Source organism: Pelodiscus sinensis, chromosome 24 (assembly GCF_052426305.1).
Source record: "Pelodiscus sinensis isolate ZL-2025 chromosome 24, ASM5242630v1, whole genome shotgun sequence".
Taxonomy (NCBI): domain Eukaryota; kingdom Metazoa; phylum Chordata; order Testudines; family Trionychidae; genus Pelodiscus; species Pelodiscus sinensis.
Window position 1 is genome coordinate 16,125,327 of NC_143075.1, and position 24,964 is coordinate 16,150,290.

At 48.9% G+C, this 24,964-nt stretch overlaps 1 protein-coding gene across 7 annotated transcripts in view; it reads right to left on the minus strand.

The window, feature by feature from the left end:
• Nucleotides 1–9,063: 9,063 nt before the first annotated feature.
• The window catches only part of KAZN (kazrin, periplakin interacting protein), an 844,711-nt gene continuing 828,810 nt past the window's right edge, over nucleotides 9,064–24,964 (minus strand). For all 7 annotated transcript variants that reach the window (XM_075906495.2, XM_075906499.2, XM_075906496.2 and 4 more), the window contains 2 exons: nucleotides 13,693–13,825; nucleotides 9,064–9,788 (listed from right to left, as the gene is read on the minus strand). In XM_075906495.2, the coding sequence (XP_075762610.2) occupies nucleotides 9,624–9,788; nucleotides 13,693–13,825 (298 nt within the window). In that variant the 3' untranslated portion in view covers nucleotides 9,064–9,623. The remainder of the gene's footprint in view (nucleotides 9,789–13,692; nucleotides 13,826–24,964) is intronic.

Genomic DNA, 24,964 nt, shown 5'->3' on the forward strand with positions numbered 1-24,964 from the left:
CTTCGTGCCTCATTCATCTGGAGATTTCATATGGACCTATCCATTTTTTGTACAGTGATCTCAATAGGCAATAGAGAGCTGTCACAGGATCTCCCCAAACCCAGCACTAGACTCTGCCTCTGCCTTAATTTCTCCAACTCATGTAAACGCACAGTGCAACTTACCAGCCAAGTGTATCAAAGGAATTTCCATCAGTATCCGAAGTTCCTTCCTTTGTCCTCGCAGTGCTTTTATTGTTCAGATACAGTCCAATATCAGTCAGATAGGTGATCCAGGCCCTGTGGCCTGGTCCCTCCTAAGGCCTACTGCTTCAGAAGGCTGCTTCTGCTGAGACAGCAGGGCTGTGTCTAGACTGCATCCCTTTTCCGTAAAAGGAATGCAAATTAGACATATCGCAATTGCAAATGAAGCGGGGATTTAAATCCCCCACCCCCGCTTCATTAGCATAAAAATGGCTGCCGCTTTTTTCCGGCTTGGAGCTTTGCCGGAAAAAAGCGCCAGTCTAGACGCGGATCTTTCGGAAATAAAGCCTTTTCCGAAAGATCCCTTATCCCTCTTAAAATAAGGGATCTTTCGGAAAAGGCTTTATTTTCCGAAAGATCCGCGTCTAGACTGGCGCTTTTTTCCGGCAAAGCTCCGAGCCGGAAAAAAGCGGCAGCCATTTTTATGCTAATGAAGCGGGGGGGATTTAAATCCCCGCTTCATTTGCAATTGCGATATGTCTAATTTGCATCCCTTTTACGGAAAAGGGATGCAGTTTAGACACAGCCTAGGTTTACTGGCCAGGCCTGTCACCATTCTTGTGTTTTCTCTGATCCAGGATCTCCTGCAACTCCCTCCTTACAGCTCCCTCCCAGCCTCCAACTAAGCTGCTTGTTGATCTTATCTCATCCCTTGATAGGCAACTAATTAGTCAGAGATGGGGCTATGCCTGATTCCCATAGAGAGACCATCCCACCCATCAATAGCAGCCCTAATATGTGGGACAATCATTTCTCAATTTCTTCTCTCATTTGTATAATCCTCTCTTTACTGAACTAGCAAAAAAACTTGCAGCATTTGTTGATTTTGCTGCCAATACAATTTTCCATTCACATAGAGTTTTGTCTGAATAGTGTAGCCCATTCAATCAATGGCAGGTTGCTTTTTTTTAGTCTTCGGGCAGGTAACGCAACTGCCTATTGGCCTCTCGTTCCTGTGGTTTGCAAGGGGTAATATACCCTTTGGAAACATAGAGCCACAGGGACACACTTACCAGCTACCACTGTCTCATAAACATGTACCGTCTGTGACCTGATGTCATAAAACAAAATCATAGCTGCAGTTTTTCTATGGTAGCACACCACAGTGTTGTGGATTGTTCAAAGTTAGTTGGAGCAGGGATAGGGTGGGGAAATTTCCAGGCCCACCTATGGTGCCAATTATTCACCACTCCTCTGCAGCATAATACAAAGCCCAAATGAAAAACCCTGGCCCTAAACTGTTCCAACCTGTGACTGGCAGGCAACCCAATGGAAAAGAAGGACCAGTTGGATCAGTCTAGGAGCTGAACCGGTGCAGCATCGCTCACGCTGGCTGACTTGGCAAGCTGTGTGGTGATTAAGACTATGTCCAGTTTTACCTCCCATTGACCGGCACGTGTCCCTTAACTGGGGCTTGCCACACCTGACTGCCATTCTGCAGGGAGGCCTGGATCTTAACTCTCCCAGCACTATGCAGTCAGGCTGTCTGTACATGCAGAGGCAGCATGGCATTCCCCATCTTCAGCTAGGTGCTTGGAACATGGCAACCCTTTTATGATCACTTGCATCTATGTCTAGTGGCAGTGCTTTCTTCCAGAGAGTTTGGACCGTTCATCCTGCTGCAGTTATTAAGGATTTGATTTAGTGGCATCATACTGCTGTTTGATTTTAAAGGCCTTAATCCAAACTCCACTGAAAGGCCACTGACTCTGGTGGGGCTCAGAAATTATATCTAAGGCTCAGAATCAGCTGAGGCTGTGTTTTCATTTGCATCTTTTCATGCCGGGGGGGAGGAAGGGGCCAAAGAAGAGCTGAAGTCTCATCAGACGAGACCTGCCTGCAGCTTGTCCATAGGAACTCGATTTTACTTGTTGCTTAAGGCCTTAAAAGTCAGACGGCAGTTTCCTGTGCATATGAACCCAGCGGCGTTCATCAAATCACCTACTTTTAGTCACACCCCGTTCCCGACCCTGAGTCAGTACATCGTGCTTCCAGCGGGGTCGAGCGGAGTTGAAAGCTGCCTAGAAGCAGAATCCCCTGGAAATGGGAGAGTGTGATGCCGCTGACCACTGTGACACCAAAGGGTGCAAATTACAACCCCTCTACCTCTAGAGGTGAAACTAGGACACAGTGGCTGTGTCTACACTGGCCACTTATTCCGGAAAATCAGCCGCTTTTCCGGAATAACTTGCCAGCTGTCTACACTGGCCCCTTGAATTTCCGGAAAAGCACTGACGATCTACTGTAAGAAATCAGCTGCTTTTCCGGAAATACTATGCTGCTCCCGTTCGGGCAAAAGTCCTTTTTCTGGAAAACTGTTCCGGAAAAGGGCCAGTGTAGACAGCACAGTAGTGTTTTCCGCAAAAAAGTCCCGATTGCGAAAATTACAAAAGAGCTTTTCCGGAAAAGCATCCTGCCAATATAGACGCGTTTTTTCCGGAAATACTTATAACGGAAAACTGTTCTGTTTTAAGCATTTCCGGAAAAGGATGCCAGTGTAGACGTAGCCTGTGTGTTCCACAGGGTTGCCTAGACAAATTCTTTCTTTATGGAACTACAGGCTCTTGCCTCCCTCCCCCTCCCAGTTCTTAATCTTCTTCCCAAGTAAAACAAGACAAGCCCAACCCAGCACGTAACCATGAGCCATCAGCCCCACACCAGTTGGCCTCTGACTCACTGGTGGATCTGGGTTGCTTCCAATTTCTGGGGCTTGTTACTGCTTTAATTCGCTCTTAGCATGAATTGGCAGGCAAGATTTTTGTCAGACAACAAAGCAGGCAGTACTGCCTCCATTGATTAGGTGAAGGTCCATCCTGCCCATCCAAAATGTACTCATGCAAATCACTCCCTGGAAGCCAAGCATCAATGGGAGCATTGCCATGACTTAAGGAGTGCAGGGCTATACACCCCTTCTTGTTTCTTCACTCTGGATAGTTGTGTCATGTTAGGGTATGATTTCAAGATGGCAGCCTTCAGACTGGGGAAATCATGTCAGGATTTTTGTTGTGAGCAAAATTCCTTTATCCCGAGCTTTGGTCGGGATGATGTCTTCTTGGGGTGCAGGTAGGGAAATCCTCCATGCACAGCACTTTGGAAGTCCAGTCTGGAGGTAACAAATGCCACCATTGCTCAATCCAAGGGTCTGAACTCAGAAGTAGGGCTGGTCAGAGAAACTTTGATGGAACCATACTCCTTCGGAACTATGCATTTCCAGCAAAATTGAAACATTTTGGGAAATTGAATCAATTCTACTAGAATTTTGTTCAGGAAGGAAACAGGGGGAAATAGTTCAGAGAATGTACATTTCTGGGTTTGTCCTTTTTTTGGAACAAGCGATTTAAACTTTTGTTTTGAAATGACTTTGTTTTGATTTTGCATTTTATTATATATTGCAGTGAAACATTTCCATTTGTCAAAATGAAATGTTTCGAGTGACCTGAAACTATTTCCCCCCTGGAATTTTCCATCACAGAAAATGTCGGAGTTTTCTGTTTTGCTCCTGTTTGGAATGAAGCTTTAAATTTAGAAATCTCAAAATTCTGCACAAAATGGAACTTCCATTCACCCACTGCTCTACTCAGAACGCCAAGCATTAAAGCCCAGAACTTGATCTACCTCCCTGAATATAGCTATATCTCTGAATCTGCATTTCCTCTCCTAATTGGTTATGTAGTATTTATGAGGGCTGTTGGATCATGCCAACCTGATCTATAGGAGCAGCTCCACTAGCTGGCAGCGGTAGTGGACTGTTACATGTGCTACATGGACTAGCCATAGAGGAAGACACAACATACATTTTATTCATTTGCAATGTTACTAATTTTGAGAACTTATGCATTTAAATTGGTATTTAGTCCATCAAAAATGTGACCATTAACTGTCAGACTGAAAGTATGCACTTAATTAATACTTCAGATTCTGCTGAGTTTCTTTCCAAATGTGTGATTAATGCCTAGCAATTCCTGAGTGGTGCTCTGAAAGCTGGCAACAAAGCGAAGAGTAAATAAGCTCCTTGTGCTCTCAGTTTCCCATTCTGCTCCTGTTCGGTAAAGCTGAATATCATCCAAGGCTGGATGTTTTTAGAAACAGTGGACCGAAGCCAAGTCAGCTCTGTAACAATTGGAAGGGAATGTTGAGAGCTGACCCTGCTATCACTTTTATAACAGTGAAAGAAAACTAGGCCGTACTGATGAAAATTAGACCCAAGAGATGCAACCTGTACCAAGCATGAAATAACAGAAGTGTCTACTGGAACATTAAGTGATATTTCCTTGCCAAATTCCCATGTAGTGATTACATGCTTTCTCCCTACACTTATATTCTGTTAAACACCTGTTGCCTTTCTCCACAGAGCTGTCTGCATTTGGCAGGAGCCATGATTCCTATATGTACAATTGATTTAGCTAGACCCAGTTTGTTTTTTCTCATCTCTCTCAACTCTGCCTTTTGAAACAGATTTACTCCTCCCTCCTTGCTTGTCTCTCTGTGGCCCATTACCAGTGGCTTTCTCCTCCCTTAAGCCACTGAGACTCTCACATATCAAAGGACAGAATCAGCTCTGTCGTCCTTACGGAGCCTTTGCTATGTGCCCTCCTCTCCATTGTCTGCTCCTCCACCTCCCTCCCCGCCCGAGCAGTACAACTGTCTGATGTGTATCCTAGTTCATTTGCATGATATCGAAATAGCTTCTTTCATCCTATATCTATACTACTGCTGTGAAGGCAGGGGACTGGACTCAATGACCTTTCAAGGTCCCTTCCAGTTGTAGGAGATAGGCAATCTCCATAAATTTAAAATTGTTGATATATTTTTAAGGGTAGCTCCAGTCTTTGACTCTTTGGGCTGCTTACTTTGCCCCTGGCAGGTTTCTCTCTCTTTTGGGGCTCCGGGAGAGTCAAATATATGATGATAAACACCTTCCTGATAACAAAGGAAATTGTCCCCAGGTGAGCTCTCAACATGTAAACAAATAGGCTATTCAAAGGGACATTTGAAGCCACTGTACTCAACAAAGGAGTAGGATAGTATGTGACTCAGTAAGTGGAATGATTTTTGAGGTTACACTTTTGTGGAGAAAATTGGTTACAAACATTTTCCTCATCTCAATACATTCCCCATGGTTACTAAAACAATAAGTGAACAAACCCATGATGTTGAAATAGCGTTCACATGCCACACAAGTCAAGGTTCCTTTCTTAGAGAAAGAGCAAATGGAAGCGTCGCACTCACCGAATAGTCTCTTTTGGTTGTTGAAGGAGCTCACTCATTAAATGCAAAGTTGGCCTTTGGACAACAGATTTTCCTAGAGAATTCAGTAAATCTTAGTATCGGATTAAAACATAAGTGCCTGATCCAAAATCCATTGATGTCAATGGAAAAAACCTCACATTGGTTGCAAGCTTATGATCAGGCCCTTCGTTAAGGAATTGTGTGAGGGCCTGATGCAAAGCCAGCTAAAAATGTGAGTTTTCCCATTGAATTCCAGGAGCATGCCCATGGAGCAACTGCAGAGTTGGGCTCTGAAATCAAAATTCACTCCTGCGCAGAAAACACACAAGATTGATGTGCCACCTAAGACCTAAATACTTACGCAGGTACCTAAGTTTGAGCATACAAGTGCTCCTATGGAAATCAGCAGGATTGCTCACAGGCTGAATTGGGGCCTATGGACCAGATTTTTAAAGCTGTTTGGGTGCTCAATGATGCAGGTAGACATGAAAGATCATCACTGAGCAACAGCATCATCGATTCAATGGGAGTTAGGTGCATATGCCCCTAGCACAGGGGTGGGGAACCCTTTTTGGGTAAGGGGTCACTGACCCACTGAAAAATCAGTCGAGGGCCACACACAAGTTAAAAAACCCTCACTGTGGCCTCTGTCTGAGAAGGGGAAAGACACTGCCCATATTCCCCTCACACACCAGAGCCTGGGGGGGGCCAGCATAGTAGATTTTGTGTGCTCCAGCCCCGTGGAGGGCAGCAGGAGGACTGGAGCACCAGCACAGGCTCCCTAAAGCTGGGGGAGGGCCCTGAGCCTTGGGGGCCGGATCCAAGCAAGCCAGGGGCCGCATCCAGCTCCCAGGCCTGAGGTTCCCCATCTCTGCCCTAAGCAAATGCTGTGTCTAGTACGTTAGTTGATCTGATGGTTCCTAAATCCATATTCAGCCTGATTTTCGGAGGTGCTGGCTCCCATGACTGTGTCGCTACATGTCTGTGAGTTGAGATCAGAATTTAGCACAGCATATTTAATATTCCTTTTTCTAAATACCTGTTTGTCCTGCTCAATACCTGAGAGAGAGAGAGATATTTAAGCAGGAAATATGAGTGTAAGTGGTGTTCTCCTTCACATAGAGATTTGAGTTTCATATGCCAGCTTCCTGATCTTCTCCCCGCCTTTCATTTTTTGCCATTCATGCTAATGAACCTTGCGGTGCCAGGGAATCTCTTCATCTCCGTTTTCCAGAGAGCTGCATTGACAGACTATTGTCTGACATCTACTTCGTGGCCTTAAAAGTGTGAAATTGATCTTTCCTCTTTGTGGAGCCTTGAGCAAGCTGCGGGACTGTACTGGGCCAGACCCTTAGATGGTGGAAACTAGCAGAGCTGAGGAGGTAGGCCAGGAGTGGTTACAGACAAAGAGCCAAAATAGTGGTGGATACACCACAAAGAGCCGAGGGAAAGACACTGTTGAGCAAAAAAAAAAAAAAAACACCCACTACATCGCTGTCCCTTTAACAGCCATGTGTAGCCCATGCAGGCTTCTGTCGTCCGCAGCATCACATCTCGCTGCCACAAGTGGCGCCCTGACCAGACAAGGAAAAAAGGTCAGAGCAGGGCAACGCAGAACAGTTGCGGGTGCGGGAGCTCAGGCGCGGGTGCGGGAGTCGCAATTTTTTCTTTGAAGAGCCACATGTGGCTCACAAGCCACGGGTTGGCCACCCCTGAGTTAGGCCATTATGTGTAATGATGATCTCAGAATAAAAAAAAAACTACAACAGCTGCCTGCCCGACAATATGTTTCACCAAAAGAAAACATTGACGTAGAACACAGAGCCCGCATGAGCTCCCATGACTTCTTTCTAATAAGAGAACTAACACATCCTTTGTACTCAGGAATTTATAGCAACAATCGTACCACAGTAAGACCACCACGATAACAGTACAGCAGCATTGATCCAGAGAGTCCCCAAAGTGCTTTACAGACTGCAGTGAAGGGATTGCTTTGCCACTGCTGAAATGCATCCACCTCTGGGGAGGAAGACAGCAGCCATTCTATGCCATACTTGTCTAAACAATCATTCGTAGGGAGGGAAGGGAACTATTATAAGAAGCTCGAATGTGTCTAGCAAGGTTTGAATCAGACAAGATATCAGAACCAAGCCTCTCTTTAGCTTTGTAAAAAGCTCTCTGAGCTCTTCTCCTCCCCCCATTGAATGTCCCTCATGCCGTGCTGAGACACTGGTTCGCACTGTCACTTATGGACTCACCAGCGTTGCTTCTGGCAGCAGCAGGTGCTTCCAAGCAGATATCCCAGCCGGGCACTGACTAAGCATGCCCGCGTTTGTGAAATCACCGGCACTGCAGGCTGAAAGGACAGGGCTGCTCCTACAGATGCTCTCTCTCAATTTTGGAAGCTGCGAGTCTCCCAGAAGCTGAGAGCTGAGTCAGGTGTTTGCTTTCTTGCTGCACAAATGCTCAGATGACAGGAGCACTGCCCTCGCCTGACATTACCACCTAACCTATCCACGGTAGGGCTGAAGTCCTGCTCGCTGCAGGAGCTATGCACGGGAGAACAAGGCAAGGGCCTGATCCTTCCAGGTCCTGAGTGGGAGGTGTTTAACTGCCTCACTTCCTATTCATCTCAATGAGTGTCGAGTGCTGCCAGCAGGTGTTCACCAGTTGGCAGGGGAGCTGACAGCATCCGCGGGCCCCGGGAAAGAAAGGGGAGCAGCTCCATGCCGTGGAAGGAGTGTAGCCTTGGGTGGAAGGGGCACAGTGGGGCAGCCAGCCCTCAGCACCACCCAAACCACAGCATTAATCCCTCCCCTCAGCCCTCAAAGCTGCACAGAGCATGCAGTATGGCACTCCAGCGGCAATTTAAAGGGCCCAGAGCTCCGGTCGCTACCGCTGTCACAGTAGCCGGGAGCCCCGGGCCCCTGTGAATTGCCGGTCCCCGGGGACCTGGCCCCCTTGTCTCCCCACATAGGCAGGCCTGCCACTTTGCATAATGAAGGTCTGTGACAGCATGGAGGGGGCCCTAAAGGGCCATGCCCTTCCAGTGTCCCCCCCCCCCCCCCCCCCGTTCCAATGTTGTTTTTCATTCATTGAATTTCTTCTTCTCCTCGGATTTCCTCTTCTCTTTCTATCCTTCCTCCCCAGTGTGATGCTAACGCGACAGACAAAGCTGACGGGCTGATGCTGGGTCATGACAACTAGAAGCCATCTCCCCGGGGCGGGTGGTTCCTGCCTGGTTCAAGCTGGCCGTCTCACAGTCCATGTATTTGTGGGGGCCCACCCAGAGAGAAGAATGGATCAGTCCGGTCATTGGCTGGCCATTGCTACCATTTCCTAGAGGGGCCGGTTCTTCTCTGAACAGTTTCTGGAATGCTTGCTGGAACGCATTTCCTATGGGGCAGAGGTGGGGTCAGGGGCCGCTTTTGGGTCAGGGGCCGCTGACCACAGAAAAATCAGACCGAGGCCACATAAAATTGAAGAAAAAAAAAAAGAGCCCCAACACCCCCCAACTGAGAAGGAGAAAGACACTCCCCACATTCCTGTCATACATCAGTGCCTAGAGGGGCCCAGGCTGGTAGATTTTGTGGGGCCCCCCCTACACGCTGGGGTGGGGCCAAAAATGAGGAGTTAAGTGTGTGGGAAGGAGCCGGGATGTGGGAAGTGGGCTTTGGATGTGCGGTCTGGGCAGGAAGGAAGGTGCAGGCATGAGTTGGGGGTTGATGGGGCTGAGCAGGTGGTAGGATGCAGGAGTGGAAGGGGAGGTGTGGGGTCTGGCTGGGAGAGGGCCGCAGGGCTAGAGCACCATCACCGGCTCCCTAATGCAGGAGGGGGGGATCCCAGAGCCTCAGGGGGCCAGATCCAAACATGCTGGGAGCCAAATCTGACCCCCGGGCTATAGGTACCTCACCTCTGCTATAGGGGATCGATACTGGATTTAGCTGGGTCCCCCAGTGTTAACACAATGCAGACACTTTTGACAAAGACATGCCACATGTTAGATTTGAACGTTTCCTCTAGCAACGGCTACAATATGTACAACCAAAGAAGTGTGTGTTTCAGTCTCTCTCTTCCGGATTCCTTCCCCTTTCCGGGTCAATGTTCCTGCCGATTTCAGCAAGTCCTGTCTTGCCTGGACAGTCCAGTTCATTACACATTGGTGACTTCCAGGCTACCAAAGCGTTCTAAGCGGCACTGCTCGGGCCTGCTTAGCTTCAGCTCCTCACAGCACTCTTCGTTTTTGAGAGAGCCGTAGTCGTCATGGAAATCAGGGTCTTTCCCGCTGAATCCCCTTCCGATCTTCCCCAGGGGGAGCTGCAAATGAAAGCAGAAGAAGCGGAGGACAATATTGGCATGGGGTGAAAGAGGCAGGATGCACACCAAGGCCCTGGAGCGAGGGGGGGCACCAGAGCGGTTTACTCAAGAACCGACCGGAAGCTCAGTCAAAATCCACTTTCAGTCAGAAGTTGGATTGTAACGACATCATCGCTGCGGAGTTGCAGCCGTCAAGAGCTTCTGGATCCAAACGGACTCAGTATGTACATCGAAGGGTTGTTTTTCTAATTGCCAGCACTGAAAGCTCACTTTGGAATCTGAGGGTATGTGGACACTCAGGGGTGACTGGTGAGGGGTGACAAAGGGGTCACCAGCCACGTAACACCCCCCCAAGCTCGGGGATGAGCCAGGACAATCCCCCTCCATCTCAGACTCCACCTTGCTCTGCTCCTCCGGCCACGTCACTCCTCTTCCCGCCAGTGGGTGTGGGGGTGGTCCTGCCCCTCCCCCAGTGATGCACCAGGAGAGCAGAGTGGGCTGGGGTCATGTTGTTCCACTTCCCCCACCGCTGCCGGTGAATGCGAGGTGTGTGTGTGTGTGTGTGTATGTGGACCCCTGCTGCTGGTGCCAGGCCCCCACCCTCAGATGTCCAGGGATTCTGGCCCCACTGTCTGCTGGCTGGCCCCTTGCTCCTCCTACCCATGGCGCTTGGGAGGGCGTGTGGCCCCTTGCATCGCCCCACCAACACTGCAATTAAAAACCTGCAGCTGGCCCCTGCCAACTGACTTGGGCTCTGTAGAGACTTGCACAGGGCTCTTAATTGCGGAGTAGACACCCCCCCGAGGGCAAGATCCTTGTCTGGTGTAAGCCAGCACCGCTCCACTGGAACCAAGGGAGCGACGCTGAGTTACACATGCTGAGGATCTGGCCCGGCCTGACACCTCCTATGAGTTCTGCCTCTTGCACCACTAGAGTTCATCAGGATTCAGTCATCAAAATGGCACGGACCTCTGTTGAGTCCCGAGACAGGGCCCAATCCAGCTCACTCCCCAGGAGCTGGATTGGCTGGTCTAGGAGGAGACGAGCCTGTGCGCTTGAGTCAGGCTAGCAGGGCTGCATTTGTGCTGAGCAAGAAAAAGCAAGTCATAAGCAGGAAAGTGACTCCCCATCTGGCTCGTCTTTGCCCCGCAGATCTGGCTCCCTGGTTTGATCTTACTCCCCTTGGCTCTCCAGAGGCAGCGTGAGTCAAGGCGGCAGAGTTAGGCCTTCAGTTGGCAAGGGTGGCAGTTAGGAATTTACTAGGGCTGACTCAGCCCTGCCCAGGTCTGGCCGAGGGGGGGAGAAGAGGGGCCCAGCTCAGGGACAGAGGGGGTGGGGCCCCACCCGGGGTTTGCAGTGTGGAGCCAGCCCGGGGTTGGGGCTGCACAGGCCTCTTCTGGACTAGGGCTCCCTGGGCCCAGCTCATGGGATGGGGATAAGGGGGTACCATGCAGATCTCCCCGACTGGTGTTTCCTGGGCCCAGAGGGAGAAGGGGGGGAGGCGCACAAGCCTTCCCTGCTGGCACTCCCTGATCCAGGTGGGGATTGGGTGAAAGGGGGAGGTCTGCACAGGCTGGCCCTGGGGTGGGGGTGCGCGGTGGGTTCTGTGGGTGGCTGGCCCTGGTGATGCTCCTGTGGGGGGAGAGGGCTGCATCAGTGGGGTGGTGGGATGGGAGGGAAGGATTTTATCCAGGGAGGCCACCAGGCAAGATGGCTGAGCCCCATCCCCAGCTGGCCACGTCATTGGTGGTGCTGCTGCCCTCCGTGACCACTGTAGGATAGCTCTCTCCTGCACTTGCTGCCCACAGTGGTGACTGTGAGGACCACATCCCTCCTCTCTCTTCCCCCCTCCCTTTCTACGTTATGGAAAACAATCAGATTCCAGGCACGTCCCATTTTCCGGGCAGAACCAAACTCTGACTTTGCTTTGATAAGAGGAAGCTGCCTACCAAATGTGGTGGTCCTAGCTTTTACCATTTAGGAGGACTTCTTGAACAAACAGACTCACAGACGGACACACAGACAGACACACTAACTTCTAAAATATAGAGAGATTATACTTTTGTGCTTGTAAACTGGGCGAATCTAACCTCAAGTACTGAGCTACAGTAAACAGGGACGTTCCAGGGTGGCATTTTGATAGTTACTGTTCAGAGGGGATTCCTCCCACTTTAGAAAACAGCTTCTCTAATTGTAGCCTCACATTGAGGCTTGAAATATGTTTACACAGTTTGCATCCTGCGCTGTACTTCCAAACAACCATGGCGTGGCCTCCCTCAGGGACTACTCATTGTTCTCTGTTATTCCTAAGGAAGAGGATGGGGCAGTGTGGGGGAGGGGGAGAGGGCATGGTTTTAAATGGGTAGCAGGTTTGAAACTAATAAAAGAAAGTTCTTCTTCACACAGCGTGTAGTCAACCTGTGGAACTCCTTGCCAGAGGAGGCTGTGAAGGCTAGAAATATAATAGAGTTTAAAGAGAAGCTAGATAATTTCATGGAGGTTAGGTCCATAAAAGGCTATTAGCCAGGGGATAAAATGGTGTACTTGGCCTCTGTTTGTCAGAGGCTGGAGAGAGATGGCAGGAGACAAATCGCTTGATCATTGTCTTCGGTCCATCCTCTCTGGGGCACCTGGTGCTGGCCACTGTCAGCAGACAGGATACTGGGCTAGAAGGACCTTTGGTCTGACCCAGTACGGCCGTTCTTATGTTCAAAACCGGTTTTGAAATCCCCCAGTATTTCCCCTTTAATCCTAAAAACACGGAGCCAGTTCCTCTGTCGGTGTTAATCAGGACAGCATCAGAGGAAAGATTTTACTTTGGATCAGCTGCGATTCCAGCCCATGTGTCAGCATGATCCCTCCTTATAGCCACTGCCAGTCAATGGAGTTCCTAATACTGGCCAGTAAGGGTCGCTAGAAAGCAGCATAAAATACTAACCCTACAAAAGTGCTGCACCTGCCCTCCCTTGACATTTCTAGAGAAAGCTTTGAGTCTTTGGATGCATTGTGCTGGATGCCTCAGGCAGACAGCTGGCCCAGCATCTATCTGTGTCAGAGTATTTCTAAGGTTATTTTATTTAGAGTATTTCTAAGCTCACATACATAATTTTAAAATGAATGCGATTGATTATCTCATTAGCGCACATATGTCTCTTCTGGGTATTCACATCCCCAATTATCACGGAGATGAAATGACAACTCCGAGCAGAAAATCAGTCATTTCCAGCTGGGACAAGGTAATCTGGACTTGGTGATTAAACGGCCCATCCTGTACAAGTTATAATTGTCTTGTTATTGAGCCACTCGTCACAAATTCCAGGCTTAAGAATGCCAAGTTTCATTGGACGCAAAAAGGCTTTGCCGTGCAATTTAATTACCTTAAAGAATATGATTTATTGTCACCCATCTTGCATTATGCTGCTTAATAACTTTACTCACACACCCGGCTGATAATAGTCATTATCAGTGGGGGGAAAAAGGCAGAGAGGTCTATTAGCAAAGTCCTGCAGATCTGCAGATATCTACTTTATATCCATGGGTATCCGCGTCCCTGGGTGTGGATGCAGACATCTGCAGCTCGTTTTTGCAAACACGACTGCGGACACAGATACACATTTTTTATCTAGAACCCTGCAAATTTGTGGCTATCTACTTTATATCCGCAGGTATCCACTTCCGAGGATGGCGATGCAAAGAGCCGTGGCTCATTTTTTGCAGCGACAGATGCGGATACAAATTTTTATCTGCGCAAAGCTCTCTCTCCTAGGGTAGTTGAGAAGCATGCCGCCTGCCCAGTTTTTCACTTGTCTCTGTACAAGCCCCCACCGGCTGTGACAATGGGACTATAAAAGTCAAGAGATAAGAACCTCAAAGGGAAAACGGTAAATAACGCAAACAGACTTACCCTGCTGGCTTTGCATTTTAAGCTGGTCCCCTCTTCCTTGCTCTGCCTGGTAGCACTGGAGGAGCACCGCAGTGAGCCCTGTTTGATGGGAGGTGACGTTCCGTACCGCTCATTCTCTGGCGCACCTGTAGGGCTGAGCAAGGAACAGGCAGTCATCTCGCAGCGGTTGTTATCTGGAGTCGGTGAATGTAAGCCCTGGAATAAATGGCCTAGGGAGGTTGTGGAATCTCCATCACTAGAGATACTTAAGAGCAGGTTAGACAGACCCGTCAGGGATGATCTACATGGTGCTTGGTCCTGCCGTGAGGGCAGCGGGGCTGGACCTCCCGAGGTCTCTTCCAGTTCTAGGATTCTATGATAGACCCATGTTCCCAAACTGTTCCAGGTTTGAAGAGGAGGGGGAAACCCCACCGGACCTAACAAGTGGTGGCTGGATTTTTTAAAAGGGTGTGTGACAGGGCGTCTGCCCCTCTCTGGCTCTTTAAGGTTAAAACCCAGCCCTGGGTGAGGGCTGAGAGCAAAGCCAGCAGCTGAGGCAGAGACTGCCAATTAGGGCCCAGCTGGGGGCTGTATAAATAAGGGCTCCTGGAGGGAGGAAGGGAGACACACTTGCTATAGCTGGGGAGCAAGAAGGACCTGGCTGCTAAGGAAGCTTAGAGGCATCCCAAGACAGAGCATGGCTGGGGAAAGGCAGGCAGGGCGGGGGAGCTCTGGTCTGACCTCACTGCCAGGCTTCAGAGCCTGAAGCAAGGCCTGAGAGTCGTAGGGCTGCAGGGGGGCAGCCAGGATCACAGAAGGCAGCAGGTTCACATCTCCTGGCCAATGATGAGTGGCCATTCCAGACTGCAGTTTGCCCCTGAGGTGAGGGGATAGATGACGACTAGCAGTGGGTCACTGTGGCAAGGTGGGTGTGGGGCGAATTAGGGGTTCCCTGGGAGGGGAGGACCCCGGAGTGCAGGGACTGATGAACTCCCCCTGGAAGAGGGCCAAGAGACATTGGAGTGGGCACTGTCGGAGGGCAGTGTCCTGAAGAGCACTCCATGGTCGGGGAGTGATGTGGGTCTGGAATGGAGAGCATGGGGTGAGGACACGGGGAGACAACAGCCAGAGGGAGGCACCTGGTGGGCTTATGAGCTAATTCCCAGTGCTACCAGCAGGAGGTGCCGTGGCGGTGAGTGTCCGCCCCGTGACAGGGTGGCTCATCGGATGACCAATTATAATGTACATCCGTGAGTGCCAATGGAGCCTCAGTTACAGTGTACATGTTAGGGCAGGACTAACACAATCTCATTCTGCAAAAACAACGAGCAGTCCTGTAGCACCTTAGAGATTAACATATAAATCTGTATGTGTTAATCTCTAAGGTGCTACAGGACTGCTTGTTAAATATACAGCCTAACACAGCTCGCCCTGCGAGACATTCTGCAAAGTACATTGTGATGGGTGTGTGGACCAAGAAAGAATTTTTTCCCGTCTCGAGGTGTAGCGGTGCACACTTGGCCAAGCATGGGGCATTTCTGCCTTCCTCTCAAGTGTCAGCAACTGGTGACTGGCCAATAGTCTCCTGAGCCAACATGGTAAAGTCAGAGTCAGGCCCCAAACCAAACTTCAACAAACCCAGTGTGTGTGAGAGGCCAGATCCAGAGCCAAGTTGGCCCGTGTCTATAATGAGGGGAACAAAAACCCTAGCGCCACATCTCCGTAACCTTTCGGAAGCATTCTGCTCCATCTGTGGTCTGATTCAGACCGGTAAATTCCTGCATGCTAAAATAAAGAACTTCATGCACCTCACTGCACTCTGGGCTTTCCAGATGGATACAGATGAGGGTGGATTTGCCCAAGAAGATTTTACAGGGTACAGGGAGGAAGACACAACAGGCCTCCTTCCCATCTGCAAGGCGAGGCGGCTCTGGATGCTTCCACATGCACGTGCCAGGAAGGATGTAACTTCTTTGGCATGACCCATGTGCAGGTTGGAGCAGAGCCCTAATGCAGAGGCATGGATAGTGCCCACAGGGGCTACAGCTACACTATGGGCGTGTCTAGACTGGCAAGATTTTGCGCAAAAGCAGCTGCTTTTGCGCAAAAACTTGGCAGCTGTCTACACTGGCTGCTTGAATTTGCGCAAGAGCACTGACTTCGTAATGTACAAAATCAGTGTTTCTTGCGCAAATGCTTTTGTGCTCCCGCGTGGGAAAAAGCCCTCTTGCGCAAGAATACTTGCGCAAGAGGGCCAATGTAGACAGGGAAGAACTGTTTTGCGCAAAAAAGCCCCGATGGCTAAAATGGCGATCGGGGCTTTCTTCCGCAAAATCACATCTAGACTGGCCACGGATGCTTTTGCGCAAAAGCACTTTTTACGCAAAAGCATTTGTGCCCATCTAAATGCGCTTTTGCAGAAATACTTTTAACGGAAAAACTTTTCCGTTAAAAGTATTTTTGCAAAATCATGCTAGTCTAGACGCAGCCTATGAGTTTTGCCACAAGAGCCTATGCAAATGAAGCACAGATTTGCATTTTCTTGTACTTCATTTGCATAATATCTTCCGATCTGTTTTTGCGCAAAAACAAGCAGTGTGGATGTTTCCTTTTTGCACAAAAAACCCCCTTTTCCTGCAAGATCCTTATGCCTCAAAAAAGGAGATATATTGATCTTGCAGAAAAAGGGGTTTTTGCACAAAAAGGAAACATTCACACTGCTTGTTTTTGCACAAAAATGGATTGGAAGAGATTGTGCAAATGAAGCACGAGAAAATGCTAATCTGTGCTTCATTTGCATACGCTCTTGTGGCAAAACTCATAGGCTATGTCTACACTGTCACGATCTTGCGCCAGAGATATGCAAAGGAGGCTAAGCGTGGAATATCGCCGAGCCTCATTTGCATATATAATGAGCCTCCATTTTTGCTGTCTACACTGCCCCTTCTTGCGCAAGAAAAGCCCTCTTGCGCAATGCCGTTATGCCTGAAAATAATCAGCGTAGCAGCATTGCGCAAGAGGGTTTTTCTTGTGCAAGAAAGGGCAGTATAGACAGCTCCTTTTGGCGCAAGAGTCTCTTTCGCAAAATGGCACTTCAGATATGCAAATGAGGCTCAGCGATATTCCACGCTTAGCCTCATTTGCATATCTTTGGTGCAAGATCGCGACAGTGTAGACATAGCCAAAGTGTAGCCATAGCCAAGGATGACCTCAAGAGGAGAGCTGAGTGCTACACAAAGCGGGGGTAGGTGCTGGTCTGGACAGCAGGCCCTGCTTTGGCGCAAAGTTCTGTTCCAAAGGAGAAATTGCTTTGGCTTGATTCTCGGATCGCTTTCCCGGCCTCCATTCTATGCTGGGCCTCAGTCCCCCATAGCCAGATTTTCCTCCCGCTTTGTGATGCTCGGTGGTGCTGACCCGGCATCTGAAGGAAATCTTGTTGCTACTCCTCCGCTAGCTTGTGGAACCCGGCCTCCAAGCCAGTCCCAGCAGCTGCCTCTCTTGTGCGCCTTCGTGGACAGGCCCCTTTTCCTTCACAAGAGTCGTTCGATTTCACAAGCCAAGCTCCTTGGGCTGTCTGTGGGCTGGGCTCCATTCTCATGCGACATGGGGCCAGGATGGGCCAGCCTTTCCACTGGCTAGGCACATGTTCCAATTCTGCACAACAAGTCCAGTACCTCACTAGCCTTTCCTTCTCCTCCTCCTCCTGCTGGTTCTTTACCAGGTCTCCCTGGCTGGCTGCTATTCCACTCTTATTCCCCCTCAGCAGGGGGAGAAACCTCCACAGACCACTCCTGGTTCCTCTAGTGGGAAAAGCGGATTCAGGATGATGCCTCCTGGTTCCCCTCAGGCACGACCTTAATGGGCTCATATCCTGCTTCACCCCTCAACAGGGATAGCTCGGAGAGAGGCAGAGCCATCTTCCTCACCTGAGGGGACTATCTCTGGAAATGGGGCATGAGACGCATTTTCCAGACACATTCCGGCCCCGGCCCTATTCACCCCCCACAACTCCAAAGACCCAGCAACAGCGTTCCCTGTAAGCGATGTACTTGTGTGGCTGCTCAGGAGAGATTCAAATGCCACCCAGCTGGTTAGCCGAGCACCCACAGCTAGGCTTTTGTTTCTACTGGTGGTGCACATTCTTGCATGCCTCAGTGCATGTAACAAAATTCATTCTGCACAGGGATGGAGAAGATGAGAGGGAACATTGCCCTGCAAGACAGTAGCACTTTCAAAGTTACTACTGGAACTTTGGCTTTGAACAGCTGACTGAGCTATGAAACCCTCCCCATCTCATGAGTCACACCCCACGTCTGCCTGGTATCTCTGAGCAGCGGGTTTTGATGCCATGAGAGTGGACTGGGCCTTTGCCATTCTGTCTGCTGCTGCTTCCCATCATGACAGTCAAGAAAGCGGTAATCAGGGCAGGCAAAAATAGCGCTTTCTGGTGGATGGATTTCGCAGTGGGCGGTGCTGAGATTCCCAGCGCAAAGCCTTCTGCTATCAACACATCTAATGACGTGGACAGCCCTGACAACTCAAAAGCTGTAGGGCTCCCAATTTGCTTGGGCGCATGGCGTGAGTGTGTGTGTGCGCGCGTGTGTGTGTGCAAACAAAAGCATAATGTTTGCAACGTGAGCCATCTGGTTTGGGCAAGGCAGCTAACCAGAGCCATCTGTACCATCAGGCCTGCTGAAGCTTCAATCTCTCTTGCCCGAGCTGGAAATGGGCAGATTTCCCCTCCCATCTCTCAACTGGATACTTTGCATCCGTCCTGTCTGGGGGCACAGAGGTCCCCTGCAGTGAAGGAGTGCTATGTACACCATGCAGAGTGGTGATGCAGGGGCCTATGCGCAAGGCAACAGAAGCCCAGCTCAGCCTGCTATACAAAGTTGTTCTTAAAAGTCAGCAAAAAGGCGAGAGAAACAGCCTGCTGCTAACAGTGTTGTTTAGGGTTACCCCAGCTGTGCAAATGGGTCTGCCAGGCACCGGGTAAAGTCCTGAGGTGGCACGATGAGTGGAAAGATTCTAGAAACAGGTGGGAAATCAGTGGAATGCCTTTCCAGTGGTCAATGTTAATGGGAGGGGATTGCCAGCCCGTCTTGGGCACTGTTGATCTGAGGGGGGATACCTGGATTGCAAAGAAAGAGCTTCACCCCAATGGCTGCCTCACCTCACCTCACCATCACTTAAGGCCCCAGGAGCCACCATGACATTGTTGGGCCTTCATCATCTTGACCACACCAGGCCAGAGACATTGCCAGCTGCTCTAAAGTCAGCTCAGTTCTGAAAGATGGAGGGTGGGCGGGAGATGTTGCTTCCTGCTCTCACTCCCTCCTTCGTGTGTCATTTCCCCTCTTCCCCTTAATTCCCCTCTTTTCTAGTCTGGCTCTGCTGGGCAAGACGACGCCATCTTAGCAACCCGACTGTACGCCTGGTGACTAGGAGGACAAGCTCCACGTAAGGCCCTGTTGCTGGAACGAGCTCGGAGTAGCTGGTAAGGCTACAATTCAGTATCTGCCTTTCTCCAGCAGCAAAGTTTCAAGTGAAAGCCGCCAAATTTGCTATCTGAGCTGTTCTTTTCTCTCCCAGTCTGTGTTCTGTCTTCAAGAACACAGGATTGGACAGCTCCACCAGCAACAATACCAGCTCCAGACCCCCTCTCTCCCCAGCTAACTTTGTTTCTTTTTCACCTCCTAAAGAAGGGCTAATACTACCAGAAGGGCTGTCACACAGCGGTTTCTTCCTATAAACAAAACTAAATCCAGCTAAGATGGCTCTTCAATGGATCATTGTCACAATCAAAATAAGCCATGAGAAGCTGACACAACTCCAGCGGTGCAAGTAACTTAAAATCTCTTATAGGTGCTGTCCTATTGCAACCTGAATCTCTGCCAGCTCTTTACATGGCTCCCTGGTGGCTTTTCCTGCAGCTCAGCCAGTTCTTGCCAGACAGGGCACACAACGCTTACTTTCACCTCTGCACAACCCCCGGACCATAGGTTGCTACCGAATGTTGTAACGGTGAACATGGGTTCTGTTAATATCTTAGCCCTTGTTGAGATTGAGGGCCAGCACCACTTAGATCTCCCATAATCCCTCAAAACAGCTTTAGCCGATACTTATGTGGTGATCACCGTCTTGGCCGACAACTGGCATAGAAGCACAGAAGCCCACAGCTGAAAGCATTAGTCTCCGTAGCTTGCGATGGGCACCAGATTCTGCAGCAGGGGCTATAACAGACTCATGTCCTGTGACAAAATACAGGGCTATGTAGCACTTTAAAGACTAACAAAATGGATTATTAGATGTTGAGCTTTCGTGGGCCAGACCCACTTCCTCAGATCAAATAGTGGAAGAAAATTTTCTTCCACTATTTGATCTGAGGAAGTGGGTCTGGCCCACGAAAGCTCATCACCTAATAAACCATCTTGTTAGTCTTTAAAGTGCTACATAGCCCTGTATTTTGTCTCAGCTACACAAGACTAACACGGCTACATTACTATCATATCCTGTGTGAATCACGCACGTGGGGAGCACATAATAGACTATGATTGTGGGTTACACTTGTGTTGGCGCTCTCCATAATGGAGAATTTCACACTGAGATCCAAGTCATTAGGTGAAGCTGGCCTCTTTCCTTGGCAAAGGATCATTTTTTTTAACAATGTGCCTCTGCTTTCAAACTGAGTGCATGAAGCAAAAGTTAACGTGAGGTTTGCCAGGTGATAGCAAAATTGAGCCAAGAACCCTCAGAACTGATGAGATCTACACCTTACAGAGAGTTTGCCTGCCAACTGGTAGGTGGCCACCTGGATTCTGTTCTTTTGTACTTGGTGGCAGATTGGCCAGTTAAGACACTTACTAAGGGACTGTGGTTTCATATAAAACCAGGAGAAGAACTATGTTAAAGCAACATTTGGCTGAGGTTTCAAACATCAAAAAGTCAGGAAGTCTAAAGGTCAGGCTACCACAGCGACTGTAACTCAGTCACATTGTGCACATAAAATGACCACCACAGGCAGTGTTACGAAGTAGACTACAGGCGTACAGGGCAGGGCTACCACCGCTGTGGAAATCACAGTAGGAATCGCCTGACTTCTGTGCACTGAAATCTCAGAGCAGAATGTGAAAGCCGTCCAGATCCCAGCTACTCCTCTGTGTGCCCCTCCCACAGTGGTGGGGGCTGATATTATAATCAGCCACTACTGGACTTAGCTGTGCACATTGTCAAAGGGTTCTAGCAATGCCAGCTAAGGATCCCGCGGCATTGGCTCTCTTTCCCTAAAGCACCTTCTTCACCCGCATTGCCTATGTTTTGGGAGCCTGGAAAAGGTCTTGCTGACCCCACTGGAGTTCCAGGAAGTAGCATGAGCTCCTGATGGGATTTTCCCTAGTTGCCACTGGGTAGTCCTGAGGCCACTCTGCTGGACAGAAGAGCGGAACCAGAGCAGCAGGGATTAGTGGTTCTCTTTCAGAGTCCAGAAGCTGCCCCTTCACAGTCAGTGGGCCTCCTAATGGTCACCCTCATGGGGTTTCTTGAACCTTCCTTGCAGGGCCGTCCTCACCCCTATGTAGAATATGCAGCTGTGTAGGGCACCTGAAAATGTGGGGCACCACTGAGTCTTCATGTCTACCCACCCGCCTCTTCCCCTCCCTGGTCTGTGGCTCTGCTTCCTCCGGAGAGGAGCTAGTTAACTTAAAAACTAAAAAAGCCAGCCAGAGCCAGGAGCAGAACACTGAACCTGAGAAAGAGCCATTCAAGTAGGAATGAAGCCATTTAGAGGTCATTTGCCAATCCCAGGTATGTCTTGGGAGTGTCTGAATTTCCTGTGTTAGTCAACAAGACCTTAGTTTAAAATCTGCTTTTATTGTGTTTCATTAGTGTCTTTCTTGCTATTATAAAATCACGTGTCTAAAAAATCGTCCCCCACTTTCACTGCCGTTGGCATAGGGACACTAATTTAATAGTGCTGTGTTGGGCCCCAAAGTCCTAAGCATGGCCATGCTTCTTTGGGTGTTTCCAGAGTAGGGTATGACCTGTTCTGAGCTTTTGCTTGCTCTGAATACACTTTTGACTTTCAGAAATGCCACTTGGCTGAAGAAGAAAGAAAACGCTCTAACTGCCATCACTACAATCTGGATTTGGGGGAGGAACTTTTTCATCTTTTCTTAAAAGCTTTTTGTGTGCTCAGTGCCATGACCTCCAAGCCAAAAGCCAGACAATCGAGAAAGCAGGCCGGTTCAGAAAACCCAGGACGTTAACACAATGGGGCTGTAAGATAAGCACTGAGGTGGTATCATAGCGACAGGAAATTTGAAAGAGTTGAACAGGAGTTGAATGTATCTTTGCAGAATTAGGAACAGATGGCTAGCGCTGGTTTAGGCTAGAGAGAAAGCGGTGGGAAGTATGTTGACAGTTATGATCAAAACAATCGAGGAAACTTTATCTGGATACAGCTCTTGGACCCTGTCGACCTACTGCATCTCAAATGTCATAGCACGGATCTCCAGAGCAAAGCAAACAGTCCCATAGGTTAGAAGCCAGGATAGATTCAACCTCACTCTGAATGAAATTCGTTGCTATGCAGAGAACCCACCTAAGACCTACATACCACTTACAGCCTCCGTATGTGGCTAAAGTTGTGCATAGACCGTGTGCTGCTAGCCTGCTGCATGAGACTGGGTTACTACAGAAGGTAGCACCTTACCTCAGTGAGACCCATCTAGTCCCTGTCAGAAGCATCCAGTGATGTAGGGATGTGCTCTCCCTAGGGTATCCCAGACATTGGTAATACAGTCAGGCTGTGTCTACACTGGCATGAATTTCCAGAACTGCTTAAAACGGAATACTATTCCGTTTTCAGTTTTTCCGGAAAAGGAGCGTCTACATTGGCAGGCTGCTTTTCCAGAAAAGCCCTTTTTCCAGAAAAGCATCTGTGGCCAATGTAGATGCACTTTTCCGGAAAAGAGCCCCGATCTCCATTTTCGCGATCGGGGCTTTTTTGCGGAAAAGACTACTGGGCTGTCTACACTGGCCCTTTTCCGGAACAGTGTTCCGGAATAAGGACTTATGCCTGAGCGGGAGCAGAATAGTTTTTCCGGAATAGCGGCTGATTTTGTACAGTAGAGCATCGTTGCTTTTCCGGAAATTCAAGGGCCAGTGTAGACAGCTCGCAGCTTATTCCGGAAAAGCGGCTGCTTTTCCAGAATAAGTGGCCCAGTGTAGACACAGCCTCACTCTTGGTTATACCGATAAAGCGCCAACCCATGTCACTACCATATCTCTTCCTGCCCGCTCCCCATGACTGGTCCATATATGAGGCTAATTAAAGTCACTCAGCTGAAAGTGGAACCACAATCGGCATGGGACCAATGACTAAGATAGAACATCACATGCATCTTTCATGTTCAAACACTAATCAGGATTTTAATGGAAGACTTCCTACCTGTGGAGTAAGGCAGTTAAGTGAACAGAGCAATGTACTGGTTGCTGGTTCTATTGGCCCTCTAGCTGGATGGGTTTTTTCCCCAAAAGATCTGCTCAAGGAATTATTTGGGGGATGTTCGATTGCCTGTGTTACACAGGAGATCAGATTAGATGATCACAGTGGTTCCTTCTGGCCTTGAAATCTATGACTCTACCATAGAACCTCAGACTTACGAATACCAGAGTTACCAGCTGACCAGTCACACCTCATTCGGAACCGTAAGTCCGCAATCTGACAGCAGCGGGGGAGGGGTGCAGAAGCAGCAGCAGCAAACATTGCTCAATCCTGTGTTAAATGTAAGCTACTAAAAAAAGGGAAAGTTTAAACAAAGATGAGACATGTTGAGGAAACTATTGCTGTGGTTTAAAAACGAGTGGTCCTGTGGCACCCTAATATATATAGTATCTAGGGATACATAGGCTGCTTTGCAGTGCAGCCCCTGTCCGCGACTGTGGGGGAGCCGAGCTCCCCACAGATAGAGGCTGCTCTGCATCCCACAGAACAGCCTCTGTCTGTGGCAAGTCTGGGTCTGCCACGAACAGAGGCTGGTTTGCGGCAGCAGCCTCTGTCCACAAGGAGCTCAGACCCTCATGGACAGGGCTGCTGCCACCCCACGCTGCTGCCTCTGTATCAGAGGCAGCAGCGCAGCATGGTAGGCTGCCAGTCCATGAGGGAATCTGATACTGAGGCGGCAGTGCAAAGGCAGGGGGCTCTCTAGGAGTGGGGCAGGAGTACACTGGCTGCTGCTCCCGCCCCCAGGGACAACAGAATAGTTGTGTAACTCATAACACTTCATGAGGTTACACAACTATTCAATTACCCAGAATCTAAAATCCCTAATAGTATCATGTCCTTTCAAGGGCATGACCCACTTCCTCAGATGAGCTGTAGAGGAATAACAGAAACCTAGAATTTATAACAGAAAAAGAAGGAAAAAATAAATGATAAATTCTGGGTTGCTTTTATTCTTCACCAGCTCACCTGATGAAATGGGTTTTGACCATAAAATCTCATGATGCTATCTATATTTTTGTTAGTCTCTAAGGTGCCACACGATTACTTGTTGTTTTTAAAGTTACAGATTAACACAGCTCTACCCCCTGGAGATTTATGTGCTTATTTCTTTTAAATTAAGATGGTTCAAAGCAGTGGGGTTTTTTTTCCCTGCATAGTAAAGTTTCAAAGTTGTATTACATCAATGTTCAGATGTAAATTTTGGAAAGAAAAACCACCGTGATTTACTCAGAGCTATGAACACTTTAGAGTTACGAACAACTCCTTTCCCGAGGTGGTCATAAGTCTGAGGTTCTATTGGAGAAGAGAAAACAAAAAAGGCCAGTAGAAATTAACAGAGACCAGTAAGAACTAGTAGAATTAAACCAACTAGAGGACTCTAATAGAAGCTACTAGAATATCCACTGGGGAAGAGGACTCTCCCATAGAAAGTGAACGGAGCTCCTTTGATTTGTTTTTCTACCATTCTGCATTAGGAGATTGCAATCTATAAAGCGTTCCCAGTCCATAAGCTGAGTGACAACTGAAGACCCTCACAGCCAGAGCGATGAATTGAGAGTCTACATTCAATGGAAGAGCCCACAAAACACATCTTCTGCTCAGAGGCCTCCAAAAACAAAGCATCTTAAAAGCCACAGCCTGTCCTGGTGATTTATTTGGCTGTTTAATATATAGAAATTTGAACACACTGTAATGATATTTTGCACTGTCACCTCTGTATCTCAAAGCAAGTTACAAACATTAATTCTCACAACACTCCTGAGAGGTAGGCAAGTATTGTTATGTCCA